Source organism: Zootoca vivipara, chromosome 15, assembly GCF_965207765.1.
Source record: "Zootoca vivipara chromosome 15, rZooViv2.hap1.1, whole genome shotgun sequence".
NCBI classification, from domain to species: domain Eukaryota; kingdom Metazoa; phylum Chordata; class Lepidosauria; order Squamata; family Lacertidae; genus Zootoca; species Zootoca vivipara.
This window is the reverse complement of record NC_142598.1, coordinates 4,851,343-4,869,372: the sequence shown is the minus strand read 5'-3', so window position 1 is coordinate 4,869,372 and position 18,030 is coordinate 4,851,343. Positions and strand designations below refer to the sequence as shown.

The 18,030-nt window shown below is 42.6% G+C and overlaps 1 protein-coding gene across 20 annotated transcripts in view; it reads left to right on the top strand.

The window, feature by feature from the left end:
* The window catches only part of HUWE1 (HECT, UBA and WWE domain containing E3 ubiquitin protein ligase 1), a 105,373-nt gene that overhangs the window by 12,776 nt on the left and 74,567 nt on the right, over positions 1 to 18,030 (top strand). For 15 of the 20 annotated variants that reach the window (XM_088658357.1, XM_088658359.1, XM_088658351.1 and 12 more), the window contains exons 3-7: positions 9,936 to 10,009; positions 11,734 to 11,832; positions 13,710 to 13,916; positions 14,427 to 14,579; positions 17,784 to 17,846. In XM_088658357.1, the coding sequence (XP_088514483.1) occupies positions 9,965 to 10,009; positions 11,734 to 11,832; positions 13,710 to 13,916; positions 14,427 to 14,579; positions 17,784 to 17,846 (567 nt within the window). In that variant the 5' untranslated portion in view covers positions 9,936 to 9,964. The remainder of the gene's footprint in view (positions 1 to 9,935; positions 10,010 to 11,733; positions 11,833 to 13,709; positions 13,917 to 14,426; positions 14,580 to 17,783; positions 17,847 to 18,030) is intronic. The other 5 variants (XM_088658360.1, XM_088658358.1, XM_088658352.1 and 2 more) reach the window with 1 other exon arrangement.

The following is an 18,030-nucleotide window of genomic DNA, read 5'->3' as shown; positions in this document are numbered from 1 at the left end:
ATATTGATGTGTGACAAAGTGCATTGGGTTATGGCTATGTTTTGTGTCTGGTCAGAATGCTTCAAGCATGAATGATGTGTCTGATCATGTAGATTTCTTAGCTGGGAATGCAGATGGAATGGAGAGGAGAGAAACAGGTAACCCACTGTTTCTAATGGGTGCTCCTGAAGTAGCAGAGTTCCCAATAATTCTATTTGCAAGATGATTAGTGGAAACAGCTTTGTGTTTTTTGTTGCTCTTTAGTGTTGAGCACACTTTGTTAGAAATGTAGAAAGATTTTGGAACCTTTGTGTCTGCAAGAGTATGGAGGAGAGGGTGCCATGTTTTTACTGCAAGAGACTAACAGAGTTTTGTGGCACCTTAAAGGCTAACAAATTTATGAAAGTTTACACTTCCATAGACACATGAAGTGTAACTTTTCTTCTGTATCCAGTGAATTGGATTGTAGTTTGCGAAGCTTATGCCATAAATTTGTTAACATTTAAAATACCACAATATTTTGTTTCCCCTTCATTCTGGTATTCTTGAGTGATCTGTGAATGAAAATCCAGCTGCTAGAGCAATTTGAATAGTTTTGTTGTAAACTTACCTATGGATGTGTGCTGGTGCAGGCATGTCATAAGGATCTCTAGAAATATGAGTCTTAAGTGTGTGCTTTTTATAGTAGAATTCTTTTCAGGGTCTTAAGGCGCTTTCCAGATAGCTTAGTAGGTAGAGCATGAGACTCTTCATCTCAGGGTTGTGAGTTCAAGCCCCACATTGGGCAGAATATTCCTTCATTGCAGGGAGTTGGACTAGATCAGGCATCCCCAAACTGTGGCCCTCCAGATGTTTTGGCCTACAACTCCCATGATCCCTAGCTAAGAAGATCAGTGGTCAGGGATGATGGGAATTGTAGTCCAAAACATCTGGAGGGCCGAAGCTTGGGGGTGCCTGGACTAGATGACTCACATGGTCTCTTCCAACTCTACCACTGTGATTCTATGATTCTAAGACTAACCACTGAAATGACTTGTTAAGTTTCATCTATTCAGTTTGGAGTACGTTTGGGAGTTTATGCAGCCCCATTCTTCCTACTTCAGACTGTAGCAAATTGTTTTGGTACCAAGAATTGTTAGCATACAGGCCCTATGTAGGGATAATTTCTAATTACTTCTGAATACACATGCCATGGTTAAGTTAAAGTAATAAAGTAATAAAAACATGGGGTTGTATTCTTGTTAATCCTACTTAGAGTAGACTTATTGAAATCAAAAAGTGTGTCCAACTAAAGCAGTATGGTGTAATGATTAGAGTTTCAGACATTGCCACTTGGCCGTGAAACTCACTAGTTGACCTTTGGCAAGAAACTGTGTCTCAGTCTATGGGAGGACAGGCAGGGTGTAGTACCATAGCAGTGAAATAGCAGGTAGAACATACAGTAATGACAAAATCCTGTTCTTAGAAGTAAGCCCTGCCCCCTGTTATGCTCAAAATAGTTTCCTTCCTTTTGTTTTGTTTTGTTTTGGAGTTTGTAGTGGCTCACTAATTAATGCAAGATTCAGGTAGGTAGCCGTGTTGATCTGATGTGTATACTGTCTTTTGTCACCAGGCTTTTAATTTTTAATCTGTGATGAGACTTTGTAGCCAGTTCTGCTTTGTGAATGTAAGTTGCCTTGAGTATTTGTATTGAAGGGTGGTATGCATCTATATATATAAAAATGTAAAAATTGTGGAAGTGTGGGCTCCACTTTTCTCCGTAACCACTTGACCAGGCATCCCCAAACTGCGGCCCTCCAGATGTTTTGGCCTACAACTCCCATTATCCCTAGCTAACAGGACCAGTGGTCGGGGAAGATGGGAATTGTAGTCCAAAACATCTGGAGGGCCGAAGTTTGGGGGTGCCTGCGCTTGACCGACCATCCTGAAATTTTGACACAACAATCCAGGCCACTCCCGAGTGTTTGCAGAACCTCAGATGCCTCACATCTCATACCTGCACAGGTAAAAACCTGCTTTTCCACAAACTAAAACAGCGCCCTCAAGTGGATTTCCTCCTGCAGTACACCCCTCCCTTCCTGCGAAATCTACACCACACCCACAAACCAAATAATGACATCATCAACCAAGCAACTGAAACCACCAAGGGGGCCATTACAAGGCCCCTAGGCCCCTGCCAGGCTGCTAGGCCCCCACTAGGCCCGGGGGGGGGAGGGCGAGCGCCCAGATCGCAGGCCGCAGCACAGCCTTTGTTTTATGTAGGCCCCTGCCAGGCCGCCAGGCCCCCACTAGGCCCGGGTGGGGGGGAGAGGGCAAGCACATGGATCGCAGGCCGCAGCACGGCCTTTGTTTTATGTAGGCCCCTGCCAGGCCCCCACTAGGCCCGGGGGGGGAGATAACCCACAGCAACGCACTTGGGGGCACGGCAAGGGGTTTTTACTTTAAAATTTAGCGGGCGTTGTGTCACATGCAAGGCTCCAGCGGCCATTTTAAGTAAGGGCAGCCATGCCCCTTTTAACTTACGCTTAATACTATGACTGATTGCAAGCCTCTGCGTCTTTTTAAAAAACAACCATGCACTTTCTCTCCCCAGTTTAAGTCCTTGGGTATTTGCAGTGGCCACCCCCCCCCCAATTTACAATCTCCTACCTTCCCAATGCCACTTCCTGGGTTTTTTATGGAACCGAGCAGTTCGGGTGCTTTGGAACTCACCTTATGTTGCTACGGGGCTGTGGGTCTTCACTATTTGATTCTCCCGCCCCCCCTGGTCGGGATTATAAAGGAGTTCTCTAGGTTCTCTGGGTCACCTACTCCAAAATTAGAAAATCCAAACAACAACAACACCACACACACACACACACACACACACACACACACACACACACACACATACACACACACACACACCAAAACACACACCAACGCCCAAATCATACAATACCCACCAAAATAAATGACAACCCCAAAAATAAAATTAAACAATACCTTCTGCTTCTCATGTTCTTATTAAAAAATTTTTTAATCTAAATATATAAAAATGTTCACAATGCGTGCGCAGGGGCCAATGTATGGTGATACAGGGGGGAGGGGACAACACTCCCCGGGGAAAACAGAGGGAAGGGTGTCCTACCGAAACACAGGGATGAGCCAGGGGGTTGGAGGGAGGAGGGGTGGGATACGTCATGGATCGGGACAGGGTGGGGGGAATCACAGGGATGACCCACAGCAACGCGTGGCCGGGCCAGCTAGTATTTAATAAATATTGACTCCAAAGTAAGTATGAAATCACTTCCAGGAGGCTGACCAGTGAGGATTTACATAATGAGTTAATGCCACCAAACCTAAAATCTTCCAGGATTTAACTATTCTTTTAGAGAAATGTTACCAGAATATGTGCATTAAAGAAATAAATCTAAAAAAAGAAAAAAAGAAATAAATCTGCTTAGCATTTTATGCATACTATAAGTCTTCTCCACCAGATGCTTAGCTGGCAACTTTTAATGAATATGCAATTATTCACCCTTATATCTCTCTTCACTTCCTATTCCTTTTATCAGTTTTCCTTCCCCTCATCCCTCTGGACGACACTCTTTCTTAAGACTGGGGTAGCTCAGTTGGGAGAGCATGACACTCTTAATCTCAGGGCCATGGGTTTGAGCCCTACTTTGGGTGAAATATTCCTGCATTTCAGGGGATTGAACTAGAAGACCCTCATGGTCCCTTCCAACTCTACAATTCTATGATTCTATAATTCTGCTCTCCTTGGCCTGCTGCTGCCTTATGGATTAGCCCTGTGCTACTAGTCTGTCATGATGAAGCAAAACCAGAGAGAGATAGAATTGGGAATCTTTGCTCCTCCAATAGCATTAGATTTCAATTTCATGTGAATGAATATCTTTCCCCTCCTCTTAAAGCAAGGCTATTGCTTGCCCTCAATGAAGAACATGGATTTCGGACATCAGGTACATGCACACAACCAAGCTCTGTGACTTGGCAAATGCAACTAACTCATGTACTTATTTCAGCCAAATAAATGGAGCTTTGTAGAAATCACTCACTGTTGTAATGGGCAGTTCTATTTCAACTAGTAGATTTAAAATAGTAACTAATTTGATTGTGGGAGTGTTAAGTCTTTCAGTGTTTTTAGTTGAGGGTGGGGAAGGGGAATTGAAAATGGTCTATTTTCTAATCATTACTTGGGTTTTGTGAGCTTTCTTCTTTCTTTCTTTCTTTCTTTCTTTCTTTCTTTCTTTCTTTCTTTCACACATTCATTGTTGAGGGGAGTAGCTGCCATATCCTGATCAGATGGCTTCAGAGCCAAGTGTCAATCTTAACTATGTTGCATTCTGGGATTTGCAGTTCACTCTGCCTATAGCAGATGGGAATGTACCAGTGTCTAAGGCAGACATTTATCCAGAGAAAGCTGTGCTTAAATTTTGACCCAGATGTATTAAGGTAAAAACAGAAAACTGGAATGAAGCACTACTCGGTTAGCAGATAGAACAAATTTGTTTTATGGACAAATACAGTCACTATTAAATGCTGTGGTAACCAATTTTATAGCTGATCTTTCCACGAGTTTGACTTGGCATGTGAATAAAAATGCCCATCATCCATCTGGCCCACCAAATTAAGCAGTTGACTGTGTGGAGGGCCAATACATTTTGGAGATTTGCTGAGTCTGGCAAGGAAGCATAGGAGCCAACTCCTAGGGGTCGTGGGGGCTTTGGCCCCAACAGTAAAATATTGTCTAGTATGTAGTATCTGTAGTTCTACGAAGGAGAGTTAATGCTGTGGCAGCAGGGACACTAAGATCACAGTCCTTTGCACACTTAGTAGATAGGAAGGCTCATTGAACACAATGAATTTTCCTTCCAAGTAATCATGCATAGTAGCAGTGCAGTCCTTTGCATGCAAGTCACACTGTTCAATAGGAATTATTCTCTAGTACGTGTGCAGAGTATTACAGTTTACATTCCTTTTAGCCAAAGAGAAGCAAGCACTGTGGACTCCTCCTTGTTAAAGAACTGCAGTATATAATTTTACCACTTGATGGTGCCATAATGCTGACAGTTGTGCAAAGCATGGAAGGAACTGGGAATCTGTAAATACTTCTTTAGGACTACATACACTGTGATGACAAGGACTAGTGTAAACTTGTACTCAAGGACCACCATCCTTCTCACATCAAGACAGGCAGCATACAGTTTCAATCCTGCACCATCTTTCTCCCCGCTGCCGGGACGGACTCCCTCTTTTCACCCCTCAGCTGCCGAATTTGTTCGTTTTAATTTTCCAGATCTTTTAAATAATCTCCAATTTTAATTCCGAATTCAATCTTTTTTTTGGAAGCTCACTGCTTTCATCTGAAGCCAGAGACTGCGCTATGCAGGGTCAGTGGATCTTCCCCCTTCGTGCCCGCAGCTCGATCCCGTCCCTGGTTTTTTTTAAAAAAATAAAAAAGAGCAGAAGAGCACGCTGGACACCGCTGGGTGCCACAACCCTCAGGGTAAACCCCCCCCCCGAGGTTTTTGAGTTCTGCAAAGCCTTTGTGTAACCTCTAAGACCCCCACACAGCTCGGAATTCCCCGGAGGGCTATTCCGCGCTTCTTTCTGATGGCCGTGGTAAACCGGAAGTCAACCAAGATAAAGGATTTGACTGTAAGATCCAAAACCATGGAAGATTCAGTGAAGAAAACGCAGAAGGAGGTTCATGAAGCAAGGAAAGACACAGATCGAGTGAAGGAGAAAGTATCCAATCTAGATAAGGCACAAGAACAAATATGGGACAATATGGCTATGATGGAGATGAGGCAAAAACAGATGAATCTGAAATTGAGAGGGATAGTAGAGGAACCAAATGAAGATGTCAAACAAAAAATAATTACAGAACTGGCGAAGTGGATGGATGTAAAAGAAGAGGAAGTGGGCTATTCCATTGTAAAAGAAGTGGGCTATTCCATTGTAAAAGAAGAGGAAGTGGGCTATTCCATTGTAAACGCATTCAGAATTAAAGTGAGATCAGCAAAGGCCAAAGCAAGTAAAGCCCCTGGAGATTGTCTGGTGATATTTAATTCAATGGAAATGAGAAATGCAATACTGAGATTGAGTTATACCAACAAATTAATCATTGATGGAAGACCCATTATCATCTTTAAAGGGATCCCAGGCAGATTTTTGCGCAAGAGAGAAGGATACAAACCACATGCTTACCTCTGGTATGAGAAGTCAAAAGTACATAAAGGCTTTACAAATCATGTGATGAGAACATCATTGTATGAGGTTTGGGAAAGAAATAAAATGCTGTTGGAAAGGAAGACTCCATGGAGGATATCACCTGTAGAGGTTTTAACTGTTAAGAAGGTAAATATGGAAGGGAGGAGGGCCACATATGAAGAGATTTTGGTAAAATCAGACAGAGGCTGGAAATTAAAATCATATGATGAAATAAAGGAGGTTTTGACTGGATGGTTGCAATACCACCAAGTGAATGATGTAGTGTCAAAAGATTAAAAAAATAGGATTTGAAGATTAAAAAGTCCAAATTCCAAATCGAATTGTTGGAAGGCAAAGGTAAATTGTTATCGAAAATGTACAAGCTTTTGTTAGAATGGTTTCCCCCCTTTACCCTGCCTTCAGAGGGGAATACAGTGGTACCTCATTTTTATTAAGTATTTTCTTGGTTTACAAAGATGAGAGCAATGTCTCTCTTAAGATTTTTACAACTCAGTTTCGTTTGTTGAGACATTGGTGAGGGGAGGGGAAGGATAGTAGGTGGGGGAGGGTGGGTGGGGTGGGGTGGGTTTTTTCTTGTCAGCGACGTTTGCATAGGTTCTCTGTTGTTCACTTGTTTTCCTTTGTTGGTGAGAGATGCTGGGGTTGGTCTAGGATATGGTTGTTCCTTTGTGGTTAGCTGTGGTGGTCTTTGTTTTGTTTGTGAGCAAGGGGGTGAGTGTTGTGGGTCAGGTTAACCATATGGATTCGTATGCTGTTGGTGGGTTTTTGTCGTTGTCTTGTTGGGCTGTGTATGTGATAAAGGGGAACCATACCGGGGTGAAGCCGTCTTCTATTTGCCCCCGTGTCAGTTTCAACTTATTGGTTAATTTTTCTAGTAGGGCTGTTTCCCATACTATTTGGTACCAATGGTCCATGTTTATTCCTGATAGGTCTTTCCAGTGTCTGGTTATGGTGTTTCTGGTTGCTGAGAGTAAGTGGGTTATGAGTTCTTTGTGGTGTAGGTGCACATTATTGTCCTGGAAGATGTTTAGCAAGGCCAATTCTGGGGTGAATTATAAAGTTTGTTGGGTTATTTTCTCTACTTACGAATTTAATGCGTTCCGAACACACATTTGTAAGTCGAAAAAATTTGTAAGTCGAATCCCATAGGAATGCATTGGGAGAAAAAAATCGTAAGTAGAAGCAACCCTATCTAAAAATTCGTAAGTAGAAAAAATCCTATCTAAACCGCATCCAAGATGGCAGACGGAGCTCCATTCGTAAGTAGAACATTCGTAAGTAGAGTTATTCGTAAGTAGAGGTACCACTGTAGAGGTTCCTTCCTTGGAGGTTTAAACTGCTCCAAATTTCTTCTCAGCTTCGGGGCACATTTCTGCTTCCCAGTCTCTCAGTGGGTAGAGATCGACTTCTGTTTTTTGGATCTCTCTCCCATGTCCAAATTTTCCAAATTGAAATACAATGGATCAGATTACTCACAGTCTGTTCTTTTTGTAATTTTTTTTGTTCCTTTGGAAGAATTGGCCGCTGCTGTTTCCCAGTCTTGCAGCTTCCCGCTGTTAGAGTTAGTGATCTTTGTCCGTGCACCACAGCTCTACCTCCTCACTCTCGGGGACTCAAAACAGAGCCGAACCAGGGAGGGAGAGCCCACAAATGGCGCCCGCCGGACGTTCAGTCCCCAAAACGCTCGATTTGGGGCTTTTCAGGGGGGTTCGCTCCACTGGAGTGGTTCCCCCCCACACCTCTGAAGTGCTGAGGTCTGCTCCGCTGAACAGACCTCCGACTGGAAAAGATGGCGCGGTCAACCGGAAGTCTATAGTTGTGTATCTTAACTGCTGACTTGGTTTCATGGGATTAGAGAGGAGCATGCTGCCAGAAAACTAATTTTTGTGGTAACTGAACTGATTTTCCACCAGAAGCTCTTTAAATAAATTATTAAAGTTTTTAATGAAGTACAAAAGAACATGCAACATCTGTTCTTTATGTTCATATTTTAAGTCTTTTGGTTATGTTCAGTGTAAGACAATATACTCTTGAGGTGAGAGGGTGGGTGATAAACTTGCACACTATTTTATCATTTTTCCAGCTTGGTATATGCGTGAGGTTTTTATGTCAGCATCATTTGGGTAGATTCTCTTTCTATATATTTGTCAGCAAGGTCTTTCTTAATTTGATCTGGCTTGCCAGTGAAATAAGAATGTATTCATATTTTTGTGGCGTAGGTACTCTATATACTATTAAATACAGTTAGATATGTTTTTCAGCATTTATTTCTCTTTTTGGCAGTTTAAGACATTAATGCTGACACCTAAAAGTAAATTCCAATGAAATCAAATTGAGCAGGCTCTGATCGGTCCCTACTTGAACTTGTGCATGACCCTTGGGGTCCCTTCCAATTCTACAATGTTATGGTTCTTTGTTCAACCCTGTGCCTTACTGTCCTCTATTGGAATAGATTTTCCTCTGCAACAACCTTTCAATTTCTTAGTTTCTTGGTACGGTAGCTTTTCTGGTTTCCCCCAGTTTGTGCCTCAAATTGCTGTCCCACAACTGGTATGCAATATTTAGGGTAATTGGGGACAGTGTCTTGGTTTAAGGATTAAGTGTGTTAAGAGAACAGAAGCCTTTTCCTTTTGGGGTGTGTGGAAAATAAATGTCAATAGTCCGCAGCTCTTGTCCTAATTTCCAAAATGAGGCTACAAACCTGTTTGTATGATTCCAGCATGAATCTGTAGTACAGTGGTATCCCGGGTTACAAACGCTTCAGGTTACAAACTCTGCTAACCCAGAAATAGTACCTCAGGTTAAGATCTTTGCTTTAGGATGAGAACAGAAATCGTGCTCTGGCGGTGCGGCGGCAGCAGGAGCCCCATTAGCTAAAGTGATGCTTCAGGTTAAGAACGGTTTCAGGTTAAGAACGGACCTCCAAAACGAATTATGTTCTTAACCAGAGGTACCACTGTAGTAGCAAATGTGAGAGATGTACAGCAAATAGGTGCCTACAATGAAATCACAATAAAGCAGGAAATCTTTTGGTAGCTGTAAGAGAGAGGGCTTGCAGAGAGCAGCCCACTCTGCTTACTTCCATCAGATGGGAGAGCAGCAGCAAGTCTGGGAGTTTAAATCAGGAACAGGAAGGGTTAAGACGGGTCCAGGGCTCTGCAGAGTCCTGGTGGCTCAGCTCCAGGTTGGTAGCAGGGAAGCAGGGGAGGAGCTAGCTTCAGCAGGGGCTGGAAAGGAGGGAGTAAGTAGAAGGGCACCTCAGGAGCCTGTTTTGGGACCACGGAGGACCCATAGAGCAAGGAGGAGGGGCGTGTGGATGCCCAGTCTTAAAAGGGGGGTCAGAGCCCACGAGACGCCATTGTGGGCTTCTGCCCCATGCAGAGCAGACATGATTTGAGACATCTCACCACTGTATATAGCATGCACAATAAAACTATGAAAATCCAGAGGATGTGTGGAGTGCTTACTCGGGAGTAGCCAACACCCATCTGTGACAGTAGCCTTGTGTGCTAATGAAGCGTTCCATGTGAGCTGTAGCTATAGAGGTCTTTGGTGTACATGCAACCTCAGAAATTGATTCCTTATGTTTATCTAAGACTGCCCCCTTCTATGTAGTTTGAGCTTCTTAGGCCACCTTTGTTCTTTTACACTGTCACTTGTTTGTTAACTGATTAAATATGTCCTGTTGACATTCATCTCTGTCATTTTGTTTTACCAAGCAGGACCAGGAAGCGGAAAACTAATAAAAATGAAAGTGGACCGAACTAAGCTGAAGAAAACACCTACAGAGGCTGTAAGTATCACCTCTTGTTACCTTGAGCTCATCATAGGAACAGTATAAGAATACAGTGGTACCTCTACTTATGAATTTAATGCGTTCTGAACACACACTCGTAAGTCGGAAAAATTTGTATGTCCAATCCCATAGGAATGCATTGGGAGAAAAAATTCGTAAGTAGAAGCAACCCTATCTAAAAATTCGTAAGTAGAAAAAATCCTATCTAAACCGCATCCAAGATGGCGGACGGAGCTCCATTCTACATTCTACGAATGTAAAAACATTCGTAAGTAGAGTTATTCGTAAGTAGAGGTACCACTGTAAAGTGCAATGGGATCAAGGAGATTACAAATTTGACTTTATCTACAGCAGTGCATTTTTGACATTTTAGTTTTGAATGTCTTTTGGGTTGTATGATAGTTTACTGCTGGGAAAGTCAATCTGTTGTAGGCTGCATTCCCTCAAGGGTAATCTTTTGGGAGGGGGTGCATGCTTTTAGTGGGCAGAGCCATACCCAGTGATGGGCAAAGACAGGAAAAAAACCCTGTGTTGCATTAACTAAACTGAAATAGAGACTGCCCTGCCTGGTTCAATTTTTACATGGCCACCTCACATGAGAATCCTATGTAAATCTGCTCATAAGTAAGCTTCACTACCTTTGGTGAGGTTACTCTCAGATAAGGATTCAAGAGTTTTTTCATACAACAGATCAATATAGCTACTGTTCTGGAAAACAAAGAAAGTAAAAGCAGTTCCTCTCTGCCTTTGTGTGCTATGGACACTCACATACTCCAGAAACATACCTCTTCATTTTCATTTTCAGAAAGTTGCGGAGAAACTTATTTTCTGTACAAATAATAAAAAATTAATTAAAAAATGTTTCTACTGCGTCAGACCAACACGGCTACCTAGCTGAATCTTATTTTCTGTAAGCCATACAAAACCATCAATTTGCTTTTATCAAATAAAATACCACCCCTTCCAATGGTTCTGAAACTACATAGAGGAAAAGAGGGAAGGGGAGTTTAAGGCCCAAAAAAATTAGGAAGTAAACAGGATTCTGGGATTTCAAGAGTGAAGTAGCTTCAGGAAACATGAGTGTATGTGTGTGCATAAAATGAGATTGGGAGCTGCATGCCTCTTTCAAATGGCAAGTTCCCTACCTGTGTTTTACTGAGTGCATGTTCCTTAACAGCAAACTTGGAGATAAATGGGAGAAACTGGAGATCACTGTGTGCTAGAAATAAACTGACTTTCCACTTGGCAGGTTATGATTGCCAGTAACTCAGAAGCTATAGAAATTGGTTTCTAATACTGTATAGATCATTACTTCTACAAAAAAATGGATTCCAAAAGAAATGGAATGAAGGCTGCTTTCTTTGATCAGTATCCTGTTGTAGATTGCAACTCAGCGTACCCCTTAATTGAGTTTAGTAACTCATTTAGTGTGGACAGTGAAGTGCTTTTTCTGGTATTACATATCTGACTTTTAAGCGTCACACAATGGGAAAAGGTAGAAATCTGGGGCATTTTGTTTTCTATAAATATAAACACAGAGACACCCAAGTTGTTGTTGGTAGGATCACATGTCTGTCTGTGCACATTAGGGTGAGGAGAGAAGTAAATGAAATTTTAAATTTATAACAACACAACTCATTGCTTACCAGCATTTTCTTTTATGAAGATGCATCCATCGATGTGTAGCAATTCGTGTTCCTTAGTGTTTCTTCACCTTTCAGCCTGCAGATTGCAGAGCCTTGATTGACAAACTCAAGGTTTGCAATGATGAACAGCTGCTGCTGGAACTTCAACAGATCAAAACATGGAACATCGGAAAGGTATGCGGTAGCAGCAGATCATGTAGTAAAAAAGCATCTTGAGAAAATGCAACGCCTCTTGTCTTTGAATTTATATTCATTTTGAGGCTTTATAATTCAACATTTTTTCCAACTTAGTGTCCTCCGTGTGCTCTAGCAGTACAATTCCCATCATCTCTGACCATTGACCATGCTGCCTAGGGCTGATGGGAGTCCAACAAGGTTGGGGAAAGCTGTTGTGGAAGGTTGAGGATGGCATGGGCTTCAGACAACCATGACTGGTCCCAGAGGATTAAAACTTTATTTATTTTTTTAAATAAACTGTATTTATTATTTGCAAGAATTGACAAAAAAATTGCATACACAAAAAAATAGTAAATAGTAATAAAAAATTATCACAGCCTAACCAAAAAATACAATAAATAATAAATAATATTTGCTTAATCGAAAAGCAATTTACATCTCATCAACCACCCCCTCCACCCACCCTATTGTGTTTTCCAGCCAGTCTTATATTACGCCTTTTTACTCTTCCTTTACTCATATGTATACCTATATCCTCACTGTCCCTTTTAATATTCATTGGTTTGGGTCTTCATAGATCTGTTGAGAGATCGGCGTTCTCGACAAAGTTTGCTATATAATATTTTCCAATCTTTATCCTTTTCTTTCTCATTTATTCCTTTAATCTATGCTGTTTTTGTTGCCAAATTATAATACTGTATGTATCATTTTTACTTGCCAATCTTTATGATTAAAACTTTATGATGCATCTCTGGTTCTGCAAACTAATTTATAGCTTTATTTATTTATTATTATTATTATTATTATTATTATTATTACAATATTACATTCAGTTACACATTTCATCATTCTTTACAATACATTCCAAATTGTGCTATATGTATATATCTGTGTAGATGTATATTCTTATTTCTACCATTGTGTCTTCCCTCCCCCCAGAGCTCGACTTCGTTTGTTTTTCTTTACTTTTATATTGTGTTATAAATATTATATTTATATTATATAAATATTATTTACTTATTCCCCATTAACTAACTTTCTATATTTTACCCTTAACTTTATGAACTTCAGCCAATAACTAAACATTTCTTTTTCAATAACTAAACTTATTTCTTCTTATTATCGATAATTTTCTGTTCTATCAATTTATCAATTATTTTTTCTCTTTGTTTCTTTTTTAATTGCCATGGAAGCATTTCCCCTGGTTTACTTGCGAATTCAAAAGTTCTTTGTTTCATCCATTTAATATTATTTTCTATTTCATAGTTTAATAATATTGATAATTGATTTTGTAATATTTTAATTTTTTTGAACTGCATTTACATTCTTTGGATCTTTAGCTAGAGTTTTTTCATTCGTACAGATTTCATTTCTAATTTGGTCCAATTTGCCTTCTCTAATACTTTTTTGTATGGCATTTTGTTGTATGTAATATCCTCTTATGAAGGCCTTACTTTCGTCCCATATCACTCTTATACAGTATCTGTTTCCTGAGCCATATTTATTTCAAAGAATTCGCTTTGTTCAGTATCTTTTCATCATTTCATTCATTTTCCATCTCATATTTATTTTCCTGATGCCCCTTAATTCTAACATAATTGTGTTGTAAAAGTTATAGCTTTATCCTATTCAGGCTTACTTGTTGTGCCAGTCAGACTTCCAAATAAGCACGCATGGGGGTTGGATCTAATGTTTTACTCTCCAGTTACCTGGTCAGCTCTTGAGTCCACTGTATTTGGCTGATGAATATGGGGATATCTTAGTTTCCTCCCCCCCCCCCCCCGGGAGGTATAGCAGACCCTTTCCCAAGAAGTCCAGTTATCTCTCCTTGTCACTGTCATTCTTTCCTGAATGTGCTTTCCCCCCTCTTTAAGTGCGAACTTTACCACTGGGTGGACCTGCTAGACAGATTCGATGGGATCCTAGCAGATGCTGGGCAGACAGTGGAGAACATGTCATGGATGCTGGTTTGCGACAGGCCGGAGAGGGAACAGCTGAAATCCTTACTGCTGTCAGTGTTGAACTTCACTGCCCTGCTAATAGAATACAGTTTTTCTCGCCACCTGTACAGCTCTATCGAGGTAAAGAACTCTAAACTAGCAGGGTTGGGATTTAGATGGGCTGAATGGCCTCTCACCTGAAACATGTTTTAGAAGCAGATGATGGCTTTAATAGTGTGAAGCCGCTTTTCTGTTGGGACAAGAATGACAGCCCCACTATATTGTTGATTTTGGGAGGCAGATGGACTCAAATATTTATTACTTAAATACTTAGCAATTTTATATAATGCTTTAAAGCATTCAAGAGGTTTACATAGCATCCATTTAATCTTGAAATTTTAAAGCCAGTAGGCAGGCTAGTATTATGCTCCCCATATTGTAGGTTGAGGATTGTAGCTGCGCTAAGGCTGCATATGGAGTCCATAGCAAAAGCAAGGTTTGAATTATAGACTTCTCGTTGATAACTTAATCTGTTAGCCACAACACTACAGTGACTGAACATGGCAAGGAAGAACAGGAAAATATTAATCTCTTTGGAAATTAAGATTGTGGCAGTTTAGGAATGTTTCAAATACTTTCCTCTTCATTTAGCACTTGACAACATTGTTGGCATCCTCGGACATGCAAGTGGTCCTTGCAGTGCTGAACCTCCTGTATGTGTTTAGCAAACGCTCCAATTACATCACGCGCCTGGGCTCTGACAAGAGGATGCCTCTTCTGTCCCGGCTACAGCATTTGGCAGAGGTAAGCAGCTGTAAAGAGACCTGCAAGAAAGTTGAAGTTCATTGTCTTAATGGCTTCTTTAGATAATGCACCTTTAGAAGCCATGTTGATGGATCAAAAATGTAATGTCTCTAGTAAAGAGCATTGACAGTCATAGTATAAATGGATTTGCTCAAAGCAATAGAAAATGGAAGATCTCTGACACATTTTCTACCTCTGCTTCCTAAATTTAAGGCTTTGGGCCTCACATCTTAAATCTAGTTTGTCCTTTTGGGCTGTTTGCATCAGCCCATCTTACTTAGTGTTTCATTATGTACTGAGGTTTCCAGACAGGTATGTAGTTATTTGTAGTATTCCTGTTGTCAAAGTATTAAGACTTAAATTATCTAATTTTATTTGCTTTGGGGGTCTTCTTCATATAGCCAGTTTTTTATTTGTTGTGGGAGCAGTTCCTTTTGAAAGGTTGTGTATTGTTAAACAGACTTTTGAGCCTAATGATGAAGCTAATTACCCTGAAGATCATTGTGCTACAGTTTAGTCTGCTCTTGTGGCCTTCTGTCACATTGCAGGTATGGTGTAATCTGAGAGAGAGAGAGCAGGCGTCAGATTCCTTGAGCACTGCCTTTTTATCTGCTATGTGATAAAAGCAGCATGCAGCCATGGTATATAAAGGAAGTTCAGTTTGTGACTAGCTTCAGAGATGCTATATTTTTGGCCGACCAGACCTCTAAGCATGCTGAGAGGTGCAGTCCTGTAACTGATTGTGTGATGGACTGTTTCACGTGATGTGTTTTCCCACCAATCCTTCTGCACAGTACATTGTAAAAATGCATTGTACAAAAGGTCTGAAGGCAGATGAAGAAAAATTGAGAGGTTTAAAAAAGCGGGCGGGGGTAAAGACACACAGCTAAAACAAAGCACTTTGAGGGAATTGTGTACTTTCAGGGGAAAAACAGGAGCGGCTTTGTAAAACTTTGAAAACAATATTTAAATACTATTTCTGTTCTCTGCTCTATTTTATGTTCTTGATTTATTTTCTGTATTTTATTGGTGGTATTTCTGCTTTGTTTATAATTGGAAACTATAATAAAGTAAAAATAAGCCACTGCATAGGTGGCTTCACTCATCTTTCTCTTAATCTGTTTGTGGCTTTATTAGACATCCAGATTACAACAAAGGTGACCCTATTCCTTCTCTCATTTTCAAAGCAGTTGAGATTTACTCTCTTGTGTCACTTGTAATGGCAGTTATCACAGGAAGCAATGATGTACCGTATTTTTGGCTCCATAGGACACACTTTTTCCCTCCTCAAAAGGAAGGGGGGAAGTCAGTGCGTCCTATGGTGCGAAGGCTCCCTTTAAAGCAAGCGGAGTGCGTGCATTTACAGGGAGCCGGGAAGGAGGGGCGGGCCAGGCTCCCTGTCAAGCATCTCCTCCGCTGCCGCTTTTGCAAGTGGTGGTGGTGGGGGGGGGGGAGGAATGAGCAGCTCTTCCTCCTCCGAAGCCGCCGCTCGCAAAAGCGGAGCACACTGGCAGCAACTTCTGAGGAAGAAGAGCTGCTCGTTCCTCTCTCCCCCACCGCCGCCAGCACGCTCCGCTTTTGCAAGCGGCGGGCGGGGGGTAGGGCAGGAGAGGAACCAGCAGCTCTTCCTCCTTGGAAGCAGCCACTTGCCGCTCGCAAAAGCGGACCGCACTGGCAGCGGCTTCCGAGGAAGAAGAGCTGCTCATTCCTCTCTCCCTCACCACCGCCAGCGCCAGCGCACTCCGCTTTTGCGAGTGGCGGGGGGGGCAGGGGGGCTTGGCTCTGGAGAGCCGGTAGCAGCACCAGCGTGCTCCTTTCGGGGCCTTGATGCTGCCGTTGTCTCTCCCAAGAGTGGGGGGCAGATGGGCTTGGCCCTGGAGAGCCGGCAGCAGCATCAGCGTGCTCCTTTCGGGGCCCTGATGCTGCCGCTGGCTGTCCCAAGAGTGGGGGGCAGCCACGGTTGCCCCTGCCAGAGCCGGCTCGTCCCTCTCCCCCCACCTCTGCGTTGACAGCAGGCACGGGACCCATCCTGGGGTTTGGAGAGGCGCAGCGCAGCGCTTCTCCGAACCCCAGGATGGGTCCTGTGCTTGCTCTTGTGAGCGGGAGAGGCAGGGGGAGAGGGACGAATGGCTCCGCTCATTCCTCTCCCCCGCCTCTGCCGTTGACAGCAGGCGCAGGACCCATCCCGGGGTTCGGAGAGGCGCTTCTTGCTGAACGCGGGGGGAGGCAGCGGAGGAGATGCTGCTGGCTCCTCCCCACCATCTTCGTTCGCAAAAACAAGCCTGCCTTTGCAAACGGAGGTGAGCTTCCCTGACGCTGTGCGTGGCGCTAGCGGTTCCCCCCCCCCGCTTGTTTTAAAGCCAGCTGGGGAGAAGGGGAGGACGCTATGGTCCATCCCTTCTCCCCAGCTGGCTTTAAAGGAGAACTGCTAGCTTTGCACACAGCGTCAGGGCGATTTGCCCCCATAGCATCCTCACCTTCTCCCCAGCTGGCTTTAAAGCCAGTGGCAAAGGGGCGGGGGAGGAAGGAGGAACGTTTACCCCCCGCCCCTTTGCCGCTGGCGGCTGTGGGGGGGGAACGGGACGTGCAGCCCAAAAGCTGCTTTCTGTTTTTCTGTAGCCGCCACCGCCAGGTTTGAGGCGGAATTCCCCCCCCCTTGTTTTTCTGCTTTAAAAAATAGGTGCGTCCAATGGGCCGAAAAATACGGTACATGACACTGCAGTGTGCAGCCGGTACAAACTATGATTCAAGTGAGTCATTTCAAGCAGCTCTGAAGGCAGCTGAGCACTGGCGCTCTTTATCATAGCCTGTGACAGTTACTTAACTCTCAAGCTTCTGTTTTACCAGTCAACGTTGTTGTATTGGGTCATGTTGGATGGCATCTTGGCAGTTTCTCAGTGGTATGTTGGCTTTCATTTTGGGTAGCCTTCATTACCACAAAGCAGAACTTGTTAATTGCTTTTGGAAATAATCATGATGACTGTTTATATAAAGTAGGATTTTGGAGTCCTAGAGGGAAAGGGGGGCACTTAGTGAGATTTTAAATGCAGCTGTGAATAGAACATGCATGCCAGAACTTCACATAGCCAATTTTCTATTGATCAAGTCCAACTGAAGTGTACAGTTGAGTTTTCCTTCTGGATTGTTTTTTGTAGGGTTTTGGGGTTCATTCATCCTTTATGTTCTCCTCCTTCTGTCCTGCAGAGTTGGGGTGGCAAGGAGAATGGCTTTGGTCTGGCAGAATGTTGTAGAGATTTGCACATGCTGGTAAGTATTCCATTTTGAATTTTATCTTTTCTGCTACTTTGTGGTTGGTAGCTTGACTCATGATGTGTAGAACTAATTCCCAGTTGCTTTTCTGATTTACATGAATACATTGATAGTCCTTTCCCAAGTGTGTATTTTATAGTGCCTCTCACACTGTTCGTATTTAATAGCAAATTGGCAAATA